Source organism: Phoenix dactylifera, chromosome 16 (genome assembly GCF_009389715.1).
Source record: "Phoenix dactylifera cultivar Barhee BC4 chromosome 16, palm_55x_up_171113_PBpolish2nd_filt_p, whole genome shotgun sequence".
NCBI lineage: Eukaryota > Viridiplantae > Streptophyta > Magnoliopsida > Arecales > Arecaceae > Phoenix > Phoenix dactylifera.
Window position 1 is genome coordinate 12,406,746 of NC_052407.1, and position 19,707 is coordinate 12,426,452.

Consider the following 19,707-nt stretch of genomic DNA (forward strand, 5'->3'; position numbering starts at 1 on the left):
CATGCGGTATAAGAAATAATATTTTTGACCGTCAGTTTTTGTGTGGTATACTGTTATAAATTTTTTTAAAAAAAATATTATTATTATAAAAACTCTTAGGAAATTGTTTTGATGATGAAAATACTATGAAGGATTTTAATTACGACGTATGCATGCAAAGTAATTAATTCACCGCTTATCACTCTATTGACGCTTTTCAGAGTGCGGAAGTTCGTTATTTGACAAGAGTCCATTACCTGGCATGACTAAGTTGACCAGTCAATCTCAACAAGCCCCCTGGGTCGTAAGTTCTGGTAAACCCTTGGAACATGTTAGAATTTAATGAATGCCAGGCGATTGTTAGCGCCAAAAGGACTCTGAAACCTCCATCATGGGAAGCAATCGAGGTTGGGTCGGGTCACTTTGTCGAGATACACTAAATCCTCTGAAAGTTTATGACAGCTACGAGTCCCTGGGCACCGAGCCTTGTACCATCCGCTGAGCCCTCTGCTCGCCATTAAATAAATTTACCAGCACTCAGCAGCAATCCTTTTTAGTACATATCCCATCCATAAATCAACAAAAATCCAACCTTTTCTATTTGAAAGAGGTGCTCATGTACAGCCTCTTGGATTGCTCCCAAAGCACTTTCTAGTTTCTTCCCCAGAGAGAGAGAGAGAGAGAGAGAGGAGTTGGCGGTGGTTGGCCATGAGGAGAAAAGAGTGGATCATCCATGGCCTTTTGATCTTGGAATGCTGCATGGGTAATCTTCCTCCTTCTACCTCATTCTTTGCTTCTCCTTTGTGTTATTTGTCTTCCTTTCTCTGGCTTCTCTTGTTTCATTAAATGTTCTTAAGATTGTTCTTCCTCTGGTGCATGTTAAAATGAACATCAGTGTTCTCAACCACATTAATATGTTTGTTTGCAAATGTTCAAACTATAGTTACAAGGTATTGCTGAAATGGCTTCCTTTCCACCAATAAAATGAAGTTTTTCTTGTTTTGTTACAAGTTACTAGTAGCACTCGCTCTGATATGCAGCAAAAAAAAAGAGAGAAGAAATGCTTCTGGTCATGATGATTCTCCATCAATTAGTTTTCCTTTTTCCACATTTGGTGCCGTTTATAATGCATGAATGGCATTTTGTGTACAAAGATTTGCCCTGTTTTCATGTTTCTTTCTCAAACTTATTTGTCCCATTTACTACTAACAGACATGGTTCTTCCACCGAGTTCTTTAACCTTTTTCACCCATTAGTGAGAAAACCTAGTTATCCAGCACTGTCGCATTCCATGTGTTTCCTATGCTAAGTGCTATTTTCTTAGTACATATTGTACTCATCGAAACTCATCCAATCGATTATTATTTGGAATATTTTCTGCCAATACATATAATCTGAGATTGCATAAATTTTTTTTTGAGTTTTGTCTAACTTTCCTTTCTTAGTTTCCATCAAATGCTTACTGGTTTAGTGCACATGAGATTAGATATCAAAGATAGAGGGATCTAAACATACTGATTCAGGATGCAATCAGTTTACGGCTGGATTTTTCTTCTTTTTTTCTTGCGTCTTTCATGAAAGTATAATCATTGTGAAGTATGAATGCTCTTAATAATATGGTTTCCTACATAATAAAGTGGTCATATTTATATTTTATTTTACGGTTGTTATAAAACGCTCAAGGTATCTATGAAGTTGTTTGCTTCTATTGACAAACTTGCATATGGGTATAAAAATGAATCTTAGACGGTGGTAAATCTGCCTTCAAATTTTTTTCTCTGTTTGTATTTTAGATTAAAATTTTTTTTTCTGGAGGATTGGCTTGTGAGCAGTTTGTTCCATTACATTGTGGACAGTGAGTTTGTGGTGTTAAACTGTACTAAAATGGATCTAGTAAAAATCTACAGGGAAATATGAGGTGCAAGATGTCAATTTAGATGCCGGGAAAAGTGAGAAGCAATATAGCTTTGGTGGTAGAATGAAGCAAGATGCAAGAAGATAATATCTAAAGGAAAAAAAAAAGGCAGTGCATTGATTTCTCTATAAGCAACCTATCATTTGAAGAGATAGCATTTTGGTTAATTTAGCAAACTTATCATGATTGTTTAAAGAAATAATCCGATAATTAGAGATTTTCTTTATGTTAATCCTGATTTAAAAGTCTATTTATGTAACTTGCAATCTTAAGACTGTAGTTCTGGACTGGTAGCGCAAAGTGCTGCACATCGATCTATCACTAGTATTATGTCAATGATTGATCACCACCATTGGAGCATGTAACCTTTCTAAGAGAACTTTTCTCAATTTTTGTATGAAGAACACTTTCGATATTACTAAATATAATAATTTTGGAGTTATTTTCCATCAAGTTAAGAACATTCAAATGTTCAAATTATGTGAAGAATCATTCCATTCAAGTGTTTAAAATCATGTTAATACAATAGATGCTAATATTGCAGTTGAGTTAAAACTGATCTAGATGAAACGTGATGACCCTTGAAAAAAATGCTTGACCTTGTCTGAGAGTGAGCCCTGGAAGCATTAGGAAAGTAATGCTGAAGGTGGAAGATATTGAGCATCGGCATCTTTGTTACAAGATTAGTGATGTTAAGATATGGGATTTACTTAGAGAATGCCAAAAGTTCACCTTGTCTTTGACACAAGACTAATGTATTTGGTGGAAGTTGCTTGGTTATGTGGTCATTCTTGAAGAAGAAGTATGGCAGCACTGGGAGCAGCCTTTTTTTTTTCTCCTCTTTCCCAACCTACTAACCTACTGACAAGGATCAGTGAAGTGGATTGCTTTTGCCTAGGAACTATTCACTGACAGCTTTGCAAGGAAAACATTAAGGAAATGGCTCAAAGCATGTTGTATATAGTTTATATTCTTTTCTTCTTGCTTTTGGTTAAAAAAATGAGTTCCCACTAGAAAGACCTGGAGGAATGTTATGTAATAGTTATTTTTTGTGTACTTTGCTTTTGTGCCTGTCCTCCTAATGAATAGTGATCTATCGATACAATTCAATCTACTTTTTCTTCCCAATCTATTGAAACCTTCGATCACATTTTAGCTATCGCTTACTGACACAAGCATGGGGAAAGACGGATCCAGGCTAAATTGACAAGACATGTTATATAAATTTCTGCTTTTAAAGTTAGAAGCCACATGATTCATTCTTCATGAATGTAGTTAATGTGATAGCTTGCATCATGAGAAAATGGATCTTGTCCTGCTGATCCGATGTGTTTAGTTTCCATGCTTTTAGTTATCCTGTAGTTGGAACATGACATACCATCCTTTTGCTTTCTCTGTCTCCTGTCTGTGATTTTGATCCAAACTATGATTCTTTTGACTCTGTGGGATTAAACAGCCTGTGCACTGGGGGCATCAGTCCAGCAGAAGGCTGAGTCTGTCACACCAATCTCAACCTTCTCTCCACCGGAGGGCAACACGACATTCGTCGATGGCACCACATGGTGTGTGGCCCGGCCGGGAGTCTCCCAGGAGGACCTTCAGAATGCACTCGATTGGGCCTGTGGACTGGGTGCAGCCGATTGCTCTGCGGTCCAACCCGATGGCCCCTGCTACCAACCCGACACTCTGCTCTCCCACGCGTCCTATGCCTTCAACAGCTACTACCAGCAGAATGGCAACTCCGACATTGCCTGCAACTTTGGTGGCACTGCAACCATCACTTCTAGCAATCCGAGTAAAGGCTCTAAATTTACCAACTTTCTCATTTCATTAGCCCAAGGTTTTTGATCAGATCAGCTGCTTGATTGGTTATAATGTGATGTTTGATGTTTTTAACAGGTTATGAATCCTGCGTGTATCTTACTTCAGAGTGAGTATTTCCAACATTGAACTGAATCCTGCCTGAGTTATGGGAGAAGTCTTGAAACATTCTCATTTTTTCCCCAGTCCAATGATTGTGTCTGCAGTGGAGTGCATCAATCAGCCATAATTTATTCATGGACTTTATGATCTATTCATGGATTATCTCTTAAGAAATTACAAACTAGTGAAGTTATATCAGGCTGGTCTTGTTTGCTATTCTCTCTCATGTATATAATGAGCATATAACCTGTTTGTGGATTTTGCATAAAACATCCGCTCAATTACTATTTTTGCAAGAAAAGGTCAGATTATTTTATTTTTTCAGAGTGATCCACATTTTGTGATCATGATAATTTTGTCCTCAAATTTAAAAATATGATAAATGATAATCTAAGCAAATCTATATCAAATATTCAGAATGTACTGAGTAAATATCTATCAAATATTCTTATTTGGGTATCACCCACATCATGCTTCAATTCTGGGGTAAAATCATCCAGGGACTGCAAAATATGCATCGCGTTGTGGTAAAAAAGAAAGAAAATCCAATTTGACCTTTTCTTGCAAATTCAGTGATTAGTTTGATTTTTATGTAAAATTCACTCCATATTTTAATAAGCATACATTGTTTATTCTTTAGAAATTGTCCTTTTGTCTTTTGGCTCTTTTTCAACACTCTTTATGGTTTTTTATTATTTTTAAAATCAAAATCTTTTTACTCCTGAGCAACATGCTTCCTTCAATACTCTGTACTTGTCACCAAGGTTATCAGGGATGTGATGTATTTTTCTCTATGGCTGCTGTATAGCTTAAATTAGACCCTCATGAGATGAACACTCTCTAATTCAAACTTCTTGATGCAAAATTTTGGTTGCATCTAACAAATAAAACTGCCCTGGTTGGTGCAGCAGGCCTGCATCTGCTTCATCGCCGCCGCTCGCAGGGAGTTTTACATGGAAGGGTTTGGTAATCTCGATTTTCTTGTGCTTAATTGCCGGCAATTGATGATGCATCATTGGAGGGGATGCGGGATCAGCGTACATCGCGGATGGCAGAATTCATCTGTTTTGATGGACCTGTTCTTGATGGATGGTGGTGGTAATTGTTTATAATTTATATAAAATTTTTGAGGTTTTATGAGGTTTATATATATATATATATATGTAGGATTGATATAGCATGCTATAATTGTTTTAGCACCTCCTGGTATATCATGTATCATGAATGCTGGAAATGCAAAAGACAATTGGCAAAATCTCTAACCAGCTAAGACTAAGAGTAAATAATATAAAGGAAAGCTAATGAGATGGTGTCCTGAGACATGATAATTCTTTTGCTTTCTGTGATCTGGAAACAGTGAAGCAGGGAATAGAGAAAAAGGAGTCAATTCAGTTTGTAATCCAGGGAGGAAATATCACAGTTGAAATCTCTATCTGCCAAGCAATCTACAGGGGAAGTAGCTTCTCTGCTAGGAAAAGAATTCACTTTTGGAAGTTTAGCAAGTGGAGCTGCATGTTATTCATTTTTACAGTGTAAGTTAGCCTATCAAGATTTGATGTGTTCCATTATCGCTCATCCAAGTTGGAGACTTCATCATGATAAAAGTGGATCAGGTTTTGAAGTACTTGACTGGGGTTGTGGTCTACAAAAGAATGAAGCTCTTGCCATCATGCCATGGATGATAGAGTTGTTGAAAGCTAACTATAGAACTTGTTAATAATTGTATAAAACAAATTTATAAAAGGGGTGTGAAGATACTTAAAGAACGAATTTTGCCTGCTCGTGTAGGTGTACGGTGAGATCATCCTTAAGGATTATTAAGATATAGGGAACCTGGCTAACCTCGAAGCTTTCTATCAAGAGCACAATCCCATGGTGTTTTGACCTAGTAGACTCAAAAAAAAAAGAGCGGAAAGGGCTTAGAAAAATTCAATGGAAAATTTGGAAGAGAGAGAGGCCAGTAGAGGTTTGGCTCTTTAAATGATGGAACAAGGCTTGATCCATTTCATCGATTTTTTTTTTTATGTTGTGTTCGAGACTCGGTATCTTGAGCTTTTTTATTGGTTCGGTTTAGGCAACCTCCAGAGAGACCCAGAAAAACTTCGATGGCTCTCTCAATAAAGGTCTTAATAACCTACCTGCATTGGGTGATAAGACTCATAACGTGTGCGCAAGTGAGCCCAATTCAAATTTGAAATTAAACTGAAATTGAAAATCATTGTAACACTAACATTACAAATAGAAATTAAAAATGAATTATATCTTATTGGGGCATGTGGCAAAACAGACGAGCCATGCACATGTACACATTGTGGATGTGCATGCCACGCCTCGCCTTGCCTTGACATGCCACATGCATGTCTATAGCATGATGGATCAAGATAAGCAAGCAAATGCTCATGCATCTGGTTGCCAATCCATCATACCTGAAGGTTACTTGGGCATGGAGCTGCTTATACAGACAGTTAACAATCCATCGCAATCAGCTCCTTCGTGAATGGCAATTGGAGTGAGATTCAAGCATTTTCTTAGTTGGCTTATTGTTTACCTTGTATAAAAGATATGTTGTCACAAAGTTGTTATAGCGTAGCATTATTCTAAGAATTACATTCCTTGTATAGAAAATCTGTTGTTATAGCTTAGCTTAATTTTAGGATGCACCAACCTATATTCTCTGTATATATACATTATGTACATCAATAAAAACATGTGCGAGCCTTTCTTAAACCATCAGTTTACTTTTCTATATGGTATCAGATTAAAGCCTTTATCTCCATTGAGTTTTCCTTTTGATCCAAGCCTTCGCCATGGCTGATTCCACATCCCAAACCTCTCTGAATGTCACTCAATTTCGCTCCTCCTCCACTGAAAATTCTCTCATCGCCATCGATGCCTCAACTCAGGTTACTGCTCAACTCACACCAACTAACTTTCCCTTATAGAGTGCTCAAATTGAGTCTCTTCTTCTTGGCTATAACCTATATGGTTATGTCGATGGCAATCTCAAATGTCCTTCAGCATCTACTGCTACATCATCGACACCCGATTCAACGGTTAGTGCTATCTATATCCACTGGTTCTGTCAAGACAAACTTATTTTGAGTGTCATTCTTGCATCGGTCTCTGATGTTGTGATACCTCTCATAGCAACCTCGAAAACATCCCAAGATGCCTGGAGTAAGCTGACCAAACTTTATACCAGCCATTCCTACACTCGTGTCATGCAGCTCAAGGAAGAGCTAACCCTCATTCAGCATGGTAGCCGCAACGTTACTGAGATTTTACAAACTATAAAAGCTCTTATTGATGAACTTGCACTTATTGATGCCCCATTATCTGATGATGATATCACCCTTTATGTACTAAACGGTCTTGGCACTGAATACCAAAACATTGCTGCTCCGATTCGAGCAAGGGAGTCCTCCCCGTCTTTCGAAGAGCTCCATAATCTGCTGGTAGGCATTGAGTCCTATTTAAAGCGCCTTGAAGCCTCCTCTCAAGCGTTGGTGGTCACTGCAAATTCCACCTAGCGCAAGCCGTCCTCTGGTCAGCGCCACTATAAAAAGAACTCGTCCTCCTTTCGCAACAACCAAAATCATAAGGGCGTGATGCCGGACCAAATCTGGAGGAAGAACTTCAGCGGGATTTTAAACCAGAACAGAAGAAGAGGGAGAAGAGAAAGAGGAGGAGGGGGAGAAGAGGGAGAAGAGAAGAAGAGAGAAGGAGATTAGGCGGGGAGAAAATTTCTAATTCTTCATTAAACCCTAATCATGAAAAACCTTTCTGTAAGCATGGTCCGACAAGATCCCTTTGATCTTGTCTACACCGATGTTTGGGGTCCATCTCCCATCACTAGTGTTACTGGTCACAAGTATTTTATCATTTTTATAGATCATTTCACTAGTTTGTGTGGTTCTTCCCTCTCAAACAAAAATCTAATGTCCGAACCTTATTTCAGTAATATCACAAAATGATTGAGACACTTTAACACCAAAATTCGTGGTCTCTACTCTGATAATGGCAGCGAATTTGTTGCCTTAAAATCATCTCTTCGATCATGGAATTAGTCACTATACGTCGGCCCCACATACTCCTTAACAAAATGGAGTCTCGGAACGCTGTCATCGCCATGTGGTTGAAACCAGTCTCACTCTACTCACCCATGCCTCTTCCGCAAGAATTCTGGTCCTATGCTTTCTCTGTTGCAACCTACCTCATAAACAGGTTGCCAACTCCTGTATAGCAGTACAAGTCCCCCTTTGAGGCTCTATTCAGTCTGCAGCCTAACTACCTTAAACTTCAATGATTCGTTTGCCTCTGCTACCCGTGGCTAAAGATGCAACCAAAATTCCTTATCTGTCTCTTCGTTGGCTAACTCAGAGTGCCTATCTATGTCTCCATCTTCCCACAAACAGACTCTGTCTTCCATCATGTCACCTTCGACGAATCTGTCTACCCATACAAAGAGTCCATCGTAGCATCAAAATTGACTCTGCCACCATTTGAGAAGCATCTCTCTAGAGTTCCAACAGTCTTTATTGTGCCACTATGAGTCTCTCATGCCACAACACCTATGCAAGCACATCCTCGTTTTCCCCATCCATTTCAATCGAACCTCATGAGTCCTCCCTGTCCACCTCGCCATCCCACCCGAGCCCCACACCTGCACCTCCTACCGATGGATCCGCGGCCCCACCTCCACTACTTATACCTACCTGCAACCACCACATGACCACCCACACCATGAACAACATCTACCAGCCCAAGCAACTCTTTGTTGCCACAAAATATCCACTCCCTGCACCCTTAGAACCTACACGTGTTAGTTAGGCTCTCAAGGATCCTCACTGGCGTGCAGTTATGTCGGATGAATTCATGGCCCTTCTTAAGCATGGAACCTGGGATCTTGTACCCTCTTATGTTGGTCAAATCTGGTTGGCAACAAGTGGGTGTTTCATGTGAAAGGCAACCCAGATGGCTCTATGAGTCAGTACAAAGCCCGTCTGGTTACGAAAGGTTTTCACAAACGCTCCGGAGTTGATTACTCGGAGACATTCAGTTCGGTTATTAAACCGGCCACTATTTGAGTTATACTGTCCCTTGCTGTGATGAAAGGTTGGTCTCTTCGACAGTTGGACGTAAATAATGCTTTTCTGCATGGCTTTTTCGAAGACTCAGTGTTCATGAAACAACCGCCTAGTTTTGAAGATCCCTCTAAACTCCATTTTGTCTGTAAATTGAAGAAGAGCATTTACGGTCTTAAGCAAGTTCCTCGCTCATGGTACTAGTCTTTTCGAGTAGCTCTTCTCGGCTATGGTTTTACGCATTCATGCACTGAGACTTTCTTATTTATCCATAACTCTGATGGTCTTACTTGCTACTGCCTAGTGTATGTCGATGATCTTATTATAACAGACAGTGATTCTTCCTTTGTGTCCAAGATCATAGCACAACTTGGCTCATGGTTTTCTATCAAAAATATGGGTAATCTCCACTACTTCTTGGGCATCAAGGTGATACCTACTACTCATGGTCTCTTTCTCTCACGGCACAAGTATGTATGCAATCTCTTAGCCGCACCAATATGGATGCTACCAAGATGGTTCAGACCCCCCTGTCCACAAGCACATCCTTTGTTCTGCTCGATGGTTCACCCCCCACCGATAGCATTCCATTTTGCAAAGTCATTAGTGGCTTCAGTACCTCAGTCTCACCGGACCGGATATTGCTTTCGCTGTCAACCGTCTCTCCCAATTCCTGCATCAGCTTACTACCACACACTGGGTTGCTATCACGAGATTACTCAGGTACCTTAAGCATACGATTTTTAATGGCATTCACCTTTGAAAAGATAATGCACTGAAATTATGTACCTACACGGACGCTGACTGGGCTGGGGATCATGACACTCGGATTTCTACTACTGCCTTCTTCACCTTTCTTGGAAAGAATCCCATCTCTTAGACCGCTCGCAAGCAGTGCGTCGCCTCTCGGTCTTCAACTGAAGCAGAATTTCGTGCCTTGGTAGCTGCTACTTTCGAAACACTTTGGCTTGCTCGAGCCCGAGTAGCTCACGAGCCCAAACGAGCTCTAGTCTTCCACTGAAAAATCTTATTTCAGCACCATAATTCATAAAAATCTAATTACATAGAGAAAAATAGCTTGTTATCGAGCCTGAGCCTGAGCTCGAGCCCGATTACGAGCCCAAGCTCGGGCTCGTTCTAGAGCTCATAATTGAAACGAGCTTTACGAGCTCAAGCCCGAGCCTTTGCTTTGCCAAGCAAGCCCGAGCTCGAGCCCAAAATAGAGCTCGTTATCGAGCCCGAGCCCGAGCTCGAGCCTGAGCTTCTGTGAAACGAGCCGAGCCGAGCTCTCCCAGGCTCGGGCTCGGCTCGGCTCGTTGACAGCCCTAGCTGCACTCTCTTCTCACTGAACTTGGTCTCAAGCTCCCTCATGCTCCACAGCTCTACTGTGATAACATAGGAGCAAATCATTTTAATCTCAATCTTGTGCAGTACACCCGCATGAAGCATATTGAAGTTGACTTGCTATTTGTCCATGATCTTGCGCAGAAAGAAAAGGTCAGTGTTCATCATATCCACACTCTCGATCAGCTAGCAGATCTACTGACTAAACCGTTAGCTTGCCATCGCTTTCAATTTCTCAAATCTAAGATAAGCCTTGCTGATGGCACGTCCATCTTAAGGGCATATAGGGACAATTACCAATCCAGCGCAATCAGCTCCTCCGTGAATGGATTAGCCTAAATCTCTAATCACTATCTTATGATAGTTATCATATAGGTGAATCCTCCAAAAATATTTGTTGCCTAATATATTGTAGACTTCCTACCTTGGATCTATTTAGAATGTAACCCAACCTTTTAGTTTAATTCGTCACTACTATGAGTACCCATCATAAGGATGAGAAGTGATGTTTTCCTAAAATTATGCTCTAGTATGATCAGTCAATTAGCTTTATTTCTACCATTCTAAACTTTTTTTGTGGAATTTTCAGTCACAAAGGTTTAGTATTTGCTATCAATGACCAAATAGTAGGCTTAAACTCTATTACCCTTGATGATTCTAGGACTTCACTCCTATACAAACTTTTGCTTAATTGGTCTGCCAAACTATTATTGGTATAAAAATTTAAATCGAAAGAATACTTCTTGATCTTAAAAAAATTATTTTTATATATAGTATAGAGTATAGACTAGCAATCTCGAGATGTACAGTGTACATTTTAAAAAGAGGAGGGGGGGGTATATATTATTAAATAAGAAAGGAGCATGATGATTTACATTTGTTTGCTAATTTCTAATAACGAGGATACTGTTAATTTCTCTCCTCACCAATATCTGCAAAAAAATGAGGTTAAAAAAACATACATGGTTTTTCATAACCATCCCTTATCACTTGGACTCTGTTTAAAAATAAAAAAACTTTACCTATCTCCTATCCATAAGGCTAACTTATTGGATTCTTTTGACAAACAATAAAAAATTGGTACTCTTTGTCTAATCCACATATTTCATCTCTCAATTTTTTGAATTCTTTTCGTATTAATCTATTTTCTTAACAAGCATTAAATGTGCCAATTGCTGGCTTACTTGAATTTAAAATTGTCGGAAGAACATTTAGAATTAGAGATAACTTGAGAGAGAAAAAATAATAATAAAAGTTGGAAGATCTTGGTGGATCGAGAGAGAGTGCTGGCAAATCATTAAATTTGAAATTAAAGAAAGAATTGTTAGGATAAAAAGAAAAATAATTTCATGTAGTTGGAAGAAAGAAAAATAGAAATAAAAATTTATAAAATTTGATAAATATTGAATACTATTATTTTTAGATAGTATTTTTACAAAAAAACAAGAGCATTTTTACAAATAAATTTGAAGATGAAATTTAGTGTATTTCTTTCTTATTTTAGAATAATATATAGATAGTAACTGTTAACAACTAAAATACACCAATAAGGTTTTTTTTTGAATTATAAAAATTTTGCACAAATATCTATCCTTATTTTTTGAAGCAAACCTTTCCCAAATCTAATATCAAATATAATCTGGTCAACATGTTCAAGTAAAAAATGTTTTCTACCAAATCGTTTTGGAAGTAAGAATTCTTTGTAAGATGATCATGTCCTATTCTTTGTATCTATAACTTAAAAATAAAAACTAATTTATTATTTATCATTAAATCATATAGGTTTTTAAAACCTTATGGTTTTAATAAATTTCTTACGACACTTAAGGCGCATATGTGATTCACACGTGCATGTATGCACGTGCGTTGGGCTCTGGGAGGCCCAGTAACCCAGTGAGAAACCCTAATCTTCCTCTATAAATAACCCGCCGCATCCCCTCTTCCCAGACGGCTCTCTTCGATCTCTCGGTTTCTTCTTCTCTTCCTCCGCCTGCAACTTTTCTCCAATTCCTTTTGGTCCATCGCTCCTAGAAAAATCTCTCTCTCTCTCTCTCTCTCTCTCTCTCTCTCTCTCTCTCTCTCTCTTTCTCTGTCTCTCTCTCTTGCTATGCTGCCTTTGGAGCGTGATGATATGCTAATGTCGCCCCAGTCTTACGATCCGTTCACCTTGTGAATGGATGATGGTGATAGACATTTTTATCTGATTCGTTACCATTTTTCTCATTTTCTTTATAATTCTATTTCTTCGTACATGATTTTTTTTGGGATATATGTTTTTTTTCGTGTTTTCTGATGTGATATTAAAGGGGGATATGATGATTTCTAATCCATAGAAATATTTCTGTAGTTCAGATGAAGAATATATATAGAAACATGCACTACCATCTGATCTCCTTTTAATCATTTTATTCAATCACTGTTTTTTTTGCCAATTGATCCTTTAAACGTGAAATTAGATCAGGCTACTGTCGGTTTATATTGAAATTCTTTTAGATTTATATAATTTAATGATTTAAAAAAGTCAAAGACTTTGTTCTTTTGTTAATATGTTGCAAATAAGTTTACTAGGATTTTTGTCGAGAGTTGTGCAATCTGTGATGAAGTTGTTGTTTATTGCTGAGTTGCAATGATTATTCATCAAATTAATCACCATCTTTCGGCTGAGATTGCATAAACGTTTTACTGTTTTTTTTTTTTTGATTTTTGATGTTGGTAGTCTGATAGATAAAATATGAATGCCATGAGGTATCTGATGCTCAGTCTAATCGATGGCTGTGCTTCTCGTTAGAGTGGCAGATAAGGAGGCGAACAGGTCTTGCGACACTGGTTGCTCTTCTTTCCATGAGCTTCCTGTTACTTTTACCCTGCTTACATCTTTCTGTTCGAATCCTTTAGAAATTGTTTGAGGTGTTGAAGAAAAATAACCAAACTCAGTTAGAATTTTGAGAAAAAAATCTTTTCTTGCTGGTTCATTTTGATGATTGACCTAAATGTTATGTTTCAGCAAATGATTTGATCCACTTGATCTAGCAAATGATTATTCTTTACCTTTGGTTGCTCGCAATTAGAGATACTTGGAAAAAGGAATCTCATTTAATTTCAACATTTGTAGAGGTTGATTTGTTTGGACAGCTGCGTACCTGGGGGTGGTGTTGATGCTGATCATTTATCTCCACATCTGTCAGTTGTATGAATACTTCCGTGGGAGTTGAATTGTAACATGCAAGTACTGAATTGTTTTGTTGGACTTAGATAAATGAACCAAAATAAGGAGCGATTTTATGTTTGCATGACCAAATCGGTGAACTTTGAGCGGCATGTGTGTGATCCCGCAGCAGGCGAGAGCTGCTATTCTGAATTATTTTTTCTACTTTCGTTGATGGGCAACAACATTTGCTTTTTAAAACTAATTTAATTATTGATATATATTTTTATTTCAAATTTTAAGATAGTTTATTAGTTTTATTCCCTGAATATTTGTGTTCATTTTAATAGTTTCACAATGGGAGCGGGACATTAAAAAACTCTACCACAATAAATAAAATTGGATGCTTTTGCTGGTGAAAATGTGTTAGTCATTTTGTTAGCATAGGTGTTACTGGATCCTTAATCCTGGTTTTATTCTAGATTCATCTAGGGACTCAAAAGTAATGAGATGCCTCTTGATTCAGTTTTCAAGAAGAGATAAGAAATTTGTATTTTCATTGGAATATGATTTCTATATTTTATGGAAAAGTTTTTCTATGAGAAACATGGAAAAATAAGAAGGGAATTATTTTATTTTTATTTTTTTTCAAAAAAATCGTTCAGTATTAAAGAATCATTAAAAAATTATTAAAGATTTAATTTTTATTAAAGGGTATTATAGAAATTATATATAATTTTTTTAAGAAAGTGAATGGCGAACCAAAATAAATATTTTAAAAATTTATTATTTTTTTATTATCAACTAAATATGCTAAAAATATTTTTTTAGAAAAAGGCTAATCAAACATGTTAAAAATACTTTCTTAGGCATTTTTTTATTAAAATTTGTTTCTCAGAAATTATATTTTTAGGAGGAAAAATGTTTTCGCAAACCAAACTAGCCCTAAGTGCAAAACTACTTTACGCACTTGTTTATTCATACTTTATCCGCATACGACCTACTATGCGGAATCTGTCCTCATAGGACCTACTAGGCGGACACAATCCGCATAGAAGGTCCTACTGTGGAAAACTGGTTATGCGGACATAATCCGCATAGAAGGTTGTATGCGGACAGTTGTTTATGCGGACACAATCCGCACAGAAGGTCTGCGGACAGTCCGTTTATGCGGACTGATTCCGCATAGAAGGTCCTATGCGGACAAACCGTTTATGCGGACACAATCCGCATAGAAAGTCCTATGCGGACAAACGGTCTGTACGGACTGATTCCGCATAAAAGGTTATATGCGGACTGTTTCCGCATAGAAGGTTATATTTGACAAGCCGTTTATGCGGACAGATTCCGCATAGCACCTAATATGCGGACAGATTCCGCATAGAAGTTATTATGCGGACGACCTGCTATGCGGACGCTTCCGCAGAGAACCTACCATTCTGTCTTGGTCCGCGGAGAACGTGCTATGCGGACAGCATCCGCGTGGAACCAAGAGGCGGGGGCCTTTAGGGCAAGGAGAAGAGGAGCCTAGACGGGGCAAGGAGAAGAGGAGCCTATTCTATGCGAATCGTCTGGGAATGGAATATGCTCCTTGCCCCCATTTCTGTGCTTGCTTTGTTTCAGGTAAAGCTTGAATAGAATGGATGAGCAGAAGCAGAAGCAAGCTGTTGCCATAGAATGACTTCTCTAGAATGCATCCCCAATCCAACACGATGGCTTTGTTTCACATCGAGCATGAAGGGCATGGAGGGGTAGAAGCCGAAGCCGAAGCAGAAGCAACGTGTGGCTTTGAAGGGGCAGTAGCCATTGAATGAATTTTCTAAGATGGATCCCCATTCTAATAATATATTAGCTTTATTTCACTTTAAGCAAGGAAAACATGGAGTAGAAGCATAAGCAATATGTGGCTTTGAAGGGGCAAATGCTAGAGCAAGTTTTCTTTTGGTTTGCTCTTCTCTTCTTTTGGTTTACTTGAACCCAAAAGCTTATTTCATCCATCAGGAAACTTAGGGTATTTGAAGGGACAAACTTATCTCGATTACCATGTTTAAATAATCATTGGATACGAAAGCTTAAATTGTATATCATGTCTTAATATTTTGTCCTTTTCTTTTCCCTTCTCATAAAGTGTACTCACAGCATCTAAATGAAATAATATTTTTTCTCATAGTTTCCAGAGATCTATTTTGTAATACAAGACACTCAAAAGTTTGTTGTAGGTCCTCTAAGCATTAGCTTCCGGACTCCATTAAATGTTACAGGTCCTTGAACTATTTTATGCAAAAATTGATCTTCTGATAGAAGTTGCCTTTTTTTTTTTTTTTTTTTTTTCTTTCTACAATCTCATTTTTCGATGCTGGAGATTCTATCACATCCATCAAAAATTCTTTCTAGAATTCCAAACGCTTGAAACCTGACTTTCTCCAACATTTATCTAACACCGGATGTAGTTGTGGAAGCCTCAGGTTTATTATGCCATGCGAATCCTAAACATAAACACCTGTTTGAAATTACCAGCATTCAAACAGGACTTGGACCAAACGTGCTAAAAAATAAAAGGGAAGGCCGAGACAATTGAGCTGATCCATCTTTTCATTTTTCAATTTAAATTTTTCCCTCTATTTTGGGTTTTTTATTCAAATTAAATTCCTTTCCCTCTGTTTTAACTTTTATCTATTATCTAAATCAATTTATCCATTTTCCAAACTTAGCAAACAAGAATAAGGAACAAAAACCCCTTAATTAAATATGCTCTAAGATAATTATAGTAGCTTCAACTCGAGCTAAGTAACCCAGGCAAAGTAAGCTTGTTGGAAACTCTAAGGTCCAAATTTTTTTACTCTATTGTACAAGATACTGGCTAGTTTTCATCTCTATGAGGAAGTGCATTGCTTTTTTTTATTGGTCCTTTTTTACTTGCCTTTATTACTCTAACATAATTAACAAAATATCCACTCTTGAGCATGCCAAACTCACTCCCCTCGCTTGGGAAGAACATTTGCCTATACACCTATTTTCTTCTTTTCCTCTAGATTTAAAGCCGCCCTATTAAATATTGATACCTCCACTGTGATGGGCAATGCCCTCAATAGGGTTTCAACAACGTAGAGCTCGAGGGTGGAGAGAAAAGGCAAAATGAGGGGTGGATGGTGGCTTCCCCTAGGGCTTGTGGATAAATTTAGAGTAGTAGAGAGATTAGATTATAGGTCGACAATGGCATGGCATCAAAGAAGCGGCTGGAGAGGGCAAGCTAAAACTTGATGGATTCAGCCATGGTAGACTCATTAAATGAGAGCGAGCGGTATGGGGTTGTGTGGCTGGAGAGAAGACAATGGGTTATGAGAGGGCATGGTGAAGATCAGAAGGTGAGGGAGCTGGAGGAGAGGAGGTGACGAGCTCTTTCAAAAAATTGATGTTTCGTGAATCATTCATAGTTATTGATATCTGCTCATCAGCCTCAACACCAGCAATATCATCCTCATATTCTTTGCAAAGCCAAACTGTTTCCTATTTTTTAAAAGGGATACATGCTGTATTTTCATCTGTTGCTACCATTCCTTTGTAAACATCAAAATGCTGTCTAAACCATATCTTTTGTTTTAGTTGGTTTGTTCCTATCGTTTTATTTTCCCTACTTATGCTTTAAACTCAACTAAGCCTTAATCCCAAACTAGTTGGCATTGATTACATGAATCTTTTTCTTCTATTCTGGTTTATATAGGGGCAAATTTTTCTAAATATATAATGATATCAAGTCCTTTACCATTTTGTTACATTGATTTTTGGTTTATTTTTATCCTTCTTTCCTCCTGCATATATCAAATCACTTATTTATACTAGTACGTCCCTCAGCCTACATTCTACATATCAAACTATCTAAATTATTCTCTCAATTTTATCCTTGATTAGTGGTACGGCTACCTTTTATTATTATTTTTTGTTTCGAAATGAGTAGAAAATGATAGAAAGATTATTTTTGAAAATGAAAAATTTTGAAAAATTCTGGTGGCTTCTGGGCTTCATATTCTAGGGGGTTGAAGTCCAGTGGGAGAAAATACTTACGTTTAGAACTTTATACTCTTCGAAAACATACGAAAGGACACTATTTTTTATTTTTTTGAAAAATCATAATAAATTATATATTAATCAAAAAATTGGGATTCTATATCTGAAAATTTTTAAATTTAATGCTCTTTCATATCAAGTACTTAAATTATGTTTTCTTAGTAGTTGATTTTTTTCAATAGTCTATGTATAATCCTTAGTATTTTTTTGTGGGGTAGATGGCATCTTTACCGCATAATAAAAAGATAAAAAAGAGGCAGGAGAACTGAAGCCCAAAAAGCCGAATTGAAAATTGTTATTAGCTAAAAAAGCAAAACCTGCTAATGTTTTAAGGGCTGCTGCCGCCGAGTATAATAGAAGGATGTTGCTCTATGAATTTGAAGAATTATATTACACTTTGATGTGTTATAAAATGGACCCAAATCACACCATTAGACAACACTTTAAAGAAGTGGATAAATTAATAATGAACATTGAGATAACTGGTTTTATTTCATTAGAAGAAGAAAAGATTGAAGGGTTACGTAGGTCCTTATCAACCCATTGGGCTACATTGGTTAACGATATTCCGGCACAATTGGAGTTCCTTTTACAAAGTTTTGAAACAAATTTTGTTCTATGAGTGCAAACTTGAATTGGAGTTAAATGTGCAAAATGCTGCAAAGTGTGCTGCATCATTCTCTGTTTGTTCAAATCCTCGAAGTACAAAAGATTGCATTGGCCTATACCCTTGGATAGAAACAATGGGACCTAAACTTGCAAGTAATTTAATCAATAGAAAAATACCAGTGTCCCCAAGTTTTAATGGCGGAGATTAATGTATACATATTGTTTGTGCATTTCATAGCACTTATGTATGAAGTAAGACAAAATTTATATTACTTGTGAACGCATGTAGTTTAATGTGTATGCTATATGTGATTTGTCCTATTTGATATTTTCATAATTAAATGTTATGTGCATTTAATTAATGTTTATTATATGAAAATATCATTTTAAGCGGGAGCTGAAATAACACTATGATGGAAACTCTCATTTAAGGATTGTTTTTTGTGCAATGCAATTAAATACATAATAATAGAACATTTGCTTTTACAGACGATGATTGAGAACAAAGTGAACTTTCGAATTTGTATTTATGTAAAATTATCATTGATTTAATTTATATGTGCGCAATGTTAGACGTGTGTGTATCTTGACTATTTATTAATCTCTTTTGTTACTTGGTAGACCATGGCATCAAAGAATATAATAGCTGATCTGAATAAAGGCAAAAAACTGGATGGTGATAACTACAATATATAGCACCGTAAGATCCAGTATGTTCTTGAGGAACAGCAAGTACTTGAAACCATTTATTAGAAAATGAATGATCCTGGTAAAGGGAATAGTGCTCAGGATATAAGAAATCTGAAGGCTTATCAAGCGTGGAAACAAAAGGATCATCATAAAGCGTAAGTGCAGTCGGAATAAGGACAGGAAGGGAAAGGAGATTGGAAGAGGACCTAAAAAGAAGATAACTGATCACCATAAAAGTAGCTGGCGTTATGACAAAAGGAGAGAAAGACCAAAATGCGGTGTTCCTATTGCCAAAAGTTGAGCCATTTTGCTCGTGAGTGCAACGAGCTGCCTTTTTATTATGTGATGGTGAAATCCATCAACCTTATAGATGTCACATGGAAGATGAGATAAGAAGGCATGCAGCAAGCAGGACTTGAACCCTCTTGTTTGTCTAAATTCAATTAATGCTAAATATGATGCACAAAACAAAAGCTATAGGGTCTCTCATATTTATTTTGCACTTTAAATTTTTCTTTGCTGTTCATTAAGTTTAATTTTGCACCAATGACAAATAGAATGCCAGGTTGACAAAGAGATAATAAGTAACTATGAAAAATTATAATAGTATTCAAAATCCAAAAACCAAATATAAACAAGGCCAAGACCTCAAAACTTAGGATTTAGTTGTTGATTATGACAAAGGAAAGAATGGATCCCTATCAATTTAAGATGGTAATCTAAATGAATGTATAGGGTGTATGTCATGCATTTTGAAATGCCTATCATTGCCACAAAGGTGGTAAATCAGTTGGAACGAGGCTTTTTTTCTACCGGCACGATCCAAGTTTGAAATGCGCAGGCGTTGATTAAATATTGGTGACCGGATGCCCCCCGCCTGAACACGCTCGGTGGGAGCGCTATCTGGTCTAGCTGGCACTGGGGTGGCGCTGGAGCGACGTAATCACATGTAG

At 37.4% G+C, this 19,707-nt stretch overlaps 2 protein-coding genes, 2 long non-coding RNA genes and 4 other non-coding genes across 9 annotated transcripts; all 8 read left to right on the forward strand.

Annotated features, from left to right (window-relative positions):
- Positions 1-431: 431 nt before the first annotated feature.
- Positions 432-5,070, forward strand: LOC103703669 (glucan endo-1,3-beta-glucosidase 13). 2 transcript variants are annotated; one of them, XM_039114642.1, is made up of 4 exons: positions 432-742; positions 3,351-3,689; positions 3,794-3,824; positions 4,729-5,070. In XM_039114642.1, the coding sequence occupies exons 1-4, from the start codon at positions 688-690 to the stop codon at positions 4,820-4,822; spliced, it is 519 nt and encodes a 172-aa protein (XP_038970570.1). In that variant the 5' UTR covers positions 432-687; the 3' UTR covers positions 4,823-5,070. The 2 variants fall into 2 exon arrangements, with proteins under 2 accessions (XP_038970570.1, XP_038970569.1); XM_039114641.1 differs by having other exon boundaries at positions 433-742; positions 4,726-5,050.
- A 1,118-nt stretch (positions 5,071-6,188) lies between these two features.
- On the forward strand, positions 6,189-7,347 carry LOC120104097. The gene is made up of 2 exons (XM_039114629.1): positions 6,189-6,281; positions 6,760-7,347. The coding sequence occupies exons 1-2, from the start codon at positions 6,189-6,191 to the stop codon at positions 7,345-7,347; spliced, it is 681 nt and encodes a 226-aa protein (XP_038970557.1).
- Positions 7,348-12,174: 4,827 nt separating this feature from the next.
- LOC120104085 lies at positions 12,175-13,678 on the forward strand. Its single transcript, XR_005506577.1, has 2 exons — positions 12,175-12,428; positions 13,358-13,678. It is a non-coding gene; the product is annotated as an uncharacterized LOC120104085 (long non-coding RNA).
- On the forward strand, positions 12,365-12,452 carry LOC120104150. Its single transcript, XR_005506602.1, has one exon. It is a non-coding gene; the product is annotated as a small nucleolar RNA U31b (small nucleolar RNA).
- Positions 12,551-12,640, forward strand: LOC120104146. The gene has a single exon (XR_005506599.1). It is a non-coding gene; the product is annotated as a small nucleolar RNA Z195/SNORD33/SNORD32 family (small nucleolar RNA).
- On the forward strand, positions 12,832-12,916 carry LOC120104148. Its single transcript, XR_005506600.1, has one exon. It is a non-coding gene; the product is annotated as a small nucleolar RNA Z196/R39/R59 family (small nucleolar RNA).
- On the forward strand, positions 12,979-13,121 carry LOC113462514. Its single transcript, XR_003384974.2, has one exon. It is a non-coding gene; the product is annotated as a small nucleolar RNA F1/F2/snoR5a (small nucleolar RNA).
- Positions 13,679-14,087: 409 nt separating the features above from the next.
- LOC120104084 lies at positions 14,088-15,568 on the forward strand. The gene is made up of 2 exons (XR_005506576.1): positions 14,088-14,582; positions 14,675-15,568. It is a non-coding gene; the product is annotated as an uncharacterized LOC120104084 (long non-coding RNA).
- The last annotated feature ends 4,139 nt before the right edge of the window (positions 15,569-19,707 follow it).